The sequence below is a fragment of the Limulus polyphemus genome, unplaced genomic scaffold (assembly GCF_000517525.1).
Source record: "Limulus polyphemus unplaced genomic scaffold, Limulus_polyphemus-2.1.2 Scaffold11793, whole genome shotgun sequence".
In the NCBI taxonomy this organism is placed as follows: Eukaryota; Metazoa; Arthropoda; class Merostomata; order Xiphosura; family Limulidae; genus Limulus; species Limulus polyphemus.
Genome location: NW_013677403.1, coordinates 9,833 through 12,721, shown reverse-complemented (window position 1 = coordinate 12,721; position 2,889 = coordinate 9,833). Strand labels below are relative to the sequence as shown.

Sequence of the window (2,889 nt, the reverse complement as noted above, 5' to 3'; positions counted from 1 at the left end):
GTCACATTATAACGCCCCCACGGCTGAAAGGGCGAGTATGTTTGATTGGATGCGGATTCGAACCCACGACCCTCAGATTGTGAGTCGAGCGCCTTATCCACCTGGCCATGCCGGGCCAGTTTCCTTAGTGTTCTAAGTTTGTCAAGTTTTGACCAGTACATAGAAAAGAATGGTCGGAGGAAGGGCAAAAAATGTTGAATAACTCTCCGATGAAAAACGTTACTGACAGAAGCTCTAACCCAAAACTATAGTTCTAGATTTATCACCAATATGAACCTGGATAAGTCACACAAAAAAATACAATTACCTTTCATTTTGTTAATTTTAACGGGTAATAAATTAGTCTAACTCTTAAAAAATAGCTTAGTAATCAAACTATTGGTATCACTTTTTACCTGTAGTAGTTCACTACCATCAAGCCTATCAGACGGGTTCTTCTGCAGACAAAGTTCAACAAAATGCCTAAAAATGTCAGACCTTGCAAAAAAAATACAATCGAGTCAGTGGAACTGTATAATCATATAATAGATCACAGACACTAAAAACATTGGGTTTTTTTCAACATTCTTCCAGATTTTATTTTTCATTAACATACTGGTAGTTATATAAAGTATCTCAAGATAATTAACAAAAGTATATGGTCTTTAAACATCAATTTTTTTTTATCATGAAAAACAAAACATTCCTTCTTGTTATCAATTCAATCATATTTGTTGGAAGAACAAGAACAACATTTTTGGTTTGTCATGACAGATTATAACGTACTTAACGTTTTGATTGGCTAGATTTATAATGTACTTTATGTTTTGATTGGCTAGATTTATAATGTACTTAACGTTTTGATTGGCTAGATTTATAATGTACTTAACGTTTTGATTGGCTAGATTTATAATGTACTTAACGTTTTGATTGGCTAGATTTATAATGTACTTAACGTTTTGATTGGCTAGATTTATAATGTACTTAACATTTTGATTGGCTAGATTTATAATGTACTTAACGTTTTGATTGGCTAGATTTATAATGTACTTAACGTTCTGATTGGCTAAATTTATAATCTACTTAACGTTCTGATTGGCTAAATTTATAATCTACTTAACGTTCTGATTGGCTAAATTTATAATCTACTTAACGTTCTGATTGGCTAAATTTATAATCTACTTAACGTTCTGATTGGCTAGATTTATAATGTACTTAACATTTTGATTGGCTAGATTTATAATGTACTTTACGTTTTGGTTGGCTAGATTTATAATGTACTTTATGTTTTGGTTGACTAGATTTATAATGTACTTTATGTTTTGGTTGGCTAGATTTATAATGTACTTTAGTTTTGATTGGCTAGATTTATAATGTACTTTATGTTTTGGTTGGCTAGATTTATAATGTACTTTATGTTTTGATTGGCTAGATTTATAATGTACTTTATGTTTTGATTGGCTAGATTTATAATGTACTTTATGTTTTGATTGGCTAGATTTATAATGTACTTTATGTAACTGTTGACTAAGTACATATACCACAAAATTTTGAGTTGAAGCAAATCAGTATTACAGCACTCTACTTAGTCAGGCTTAAAGAGAGCTCTTAATACTTGTTTCTTACCAGTCACCTCCAGTGAGAACAGGAGAATCATTCTGGGCTATGTGATACAAGGCACTCATAGCATTCATGTTGAAATAAGGAGGTTTTCTTTCAGCTGTCAATGTAATAAAACATAACTCTGTAAAGACCCTCCACAGTAACTTAAAACAATTTAAACTAAGTCAAGACATTTGCTAAAAATAAAAAGCCCTGTTACAAAAGTCAAGTTGATGATAGGTGTGAATTAATTTACGCTCTACAATCCATGTGGTGATTATACAGAAAACCCCTTATTTGAAACGATTAGAGTTTAAAAAATACTTGTCTTAGATGAATAAAAGTTTACCAGAGGCACACTAAAAATCACAACTTGTATTCAAGAACATTTGGACTTGGTACAGTGTTTCAAAGCTATATTACACTGCATATCTGTCTGTTTGTACATAGAATAGACCGGTTCTGTCTGTCCGTACATAGAATAGACCGGGTGTGTCTGTCCGTACATAGAATAGACCGGGTGTGTCTGTCCGTACAGAGAATAGACCGGGTGTGTCTGTCCGTACAGAGAATAGACCGGGTGTGTCTGTCCGTACAGAGAATAGACCGGGTGTGTCTGTCCGTACAGAGAATAGACCGTTTCTGTCTGTCCGTACATAGAATAGACCGTTTCTGTCTGTCCGTACATAGAATAGACCGTTTCTGTCTGTCCGTACAGAGAATAGACCGGGTGTGTCTGTCTGTACAGAGAATAAACCAAGTGTGCTTTCTCCCCTTTTAACTTCTAATTTAACCACTGTGGAAAGAGAGAGGGACAACCAGGAGTGCCCATGTTTCTACATATAATAGTAAGGAGACAACCAAGAGTGCCCATGTTTCTACATATAATAGTAAGGAGACAACCAAGAGTGCCCATGTTTCTATATAGAATAGTAAAGGGACAACCAGAATTGTCCATGTTTCTATATAGAATAGTAAAGGGACAACCAGAAGTGCCCATGTTTCTATATAGAATAGTAAAGTTAAACATAAAAAGTTTGTGGCAAGATCCAAACAGTAAGTTTGCAAAAAAACAAACAAGAAACTTCCAGTGCTTGTACTTTATTTAATAGTGAAGAATGTTTATCAAAAGAATTTTTATATTTCACGTATGAAACAAGACACCGAGTGAAAGAGATCAATGCCAGGTACTATCACCATGATTCGTAAAACCAAGACACACAAGTTTTACTGATTACACCGAGTGTTCTTTACTATTGGCCCATCTCACGAGAACAACAGGAGTTATTAAAAATTAAACATGTAAAC

General features: G+C 34.0%; 1 protein-coding gene across 1 annotated transcript in view; it reads right to left on the bottom strand.

Moving 5' to 3' along the window:
* The window catches only part of LOC106476841 (serine/threonine-protein kinase Tao-like), a gene marked incomplete at its 3' end in the record, with an annotated part of 5,475 nt that overhangs the window by 1,123 nt on the left and 1,463 nt on the right, over nucleotides 1–2,889 (bottom strand). Inside the window, exons 2-3 of the mRNA XM_013937461.2 lie at nucleotides 1,606–1,699; nucleotides 396–477 (exon numbers count right to left, since the gene is read on the bottom strand). Coding sequence (XP_013792915.1) covers nucleotides 396–477; nucleotides 1,606–1,699 — 176 coding nt within the window. The remainder of the gene's footprint in view (nucleotides 1–395; nucleotides 478–1,605; nucleotides 1,700–2,889) is intronic.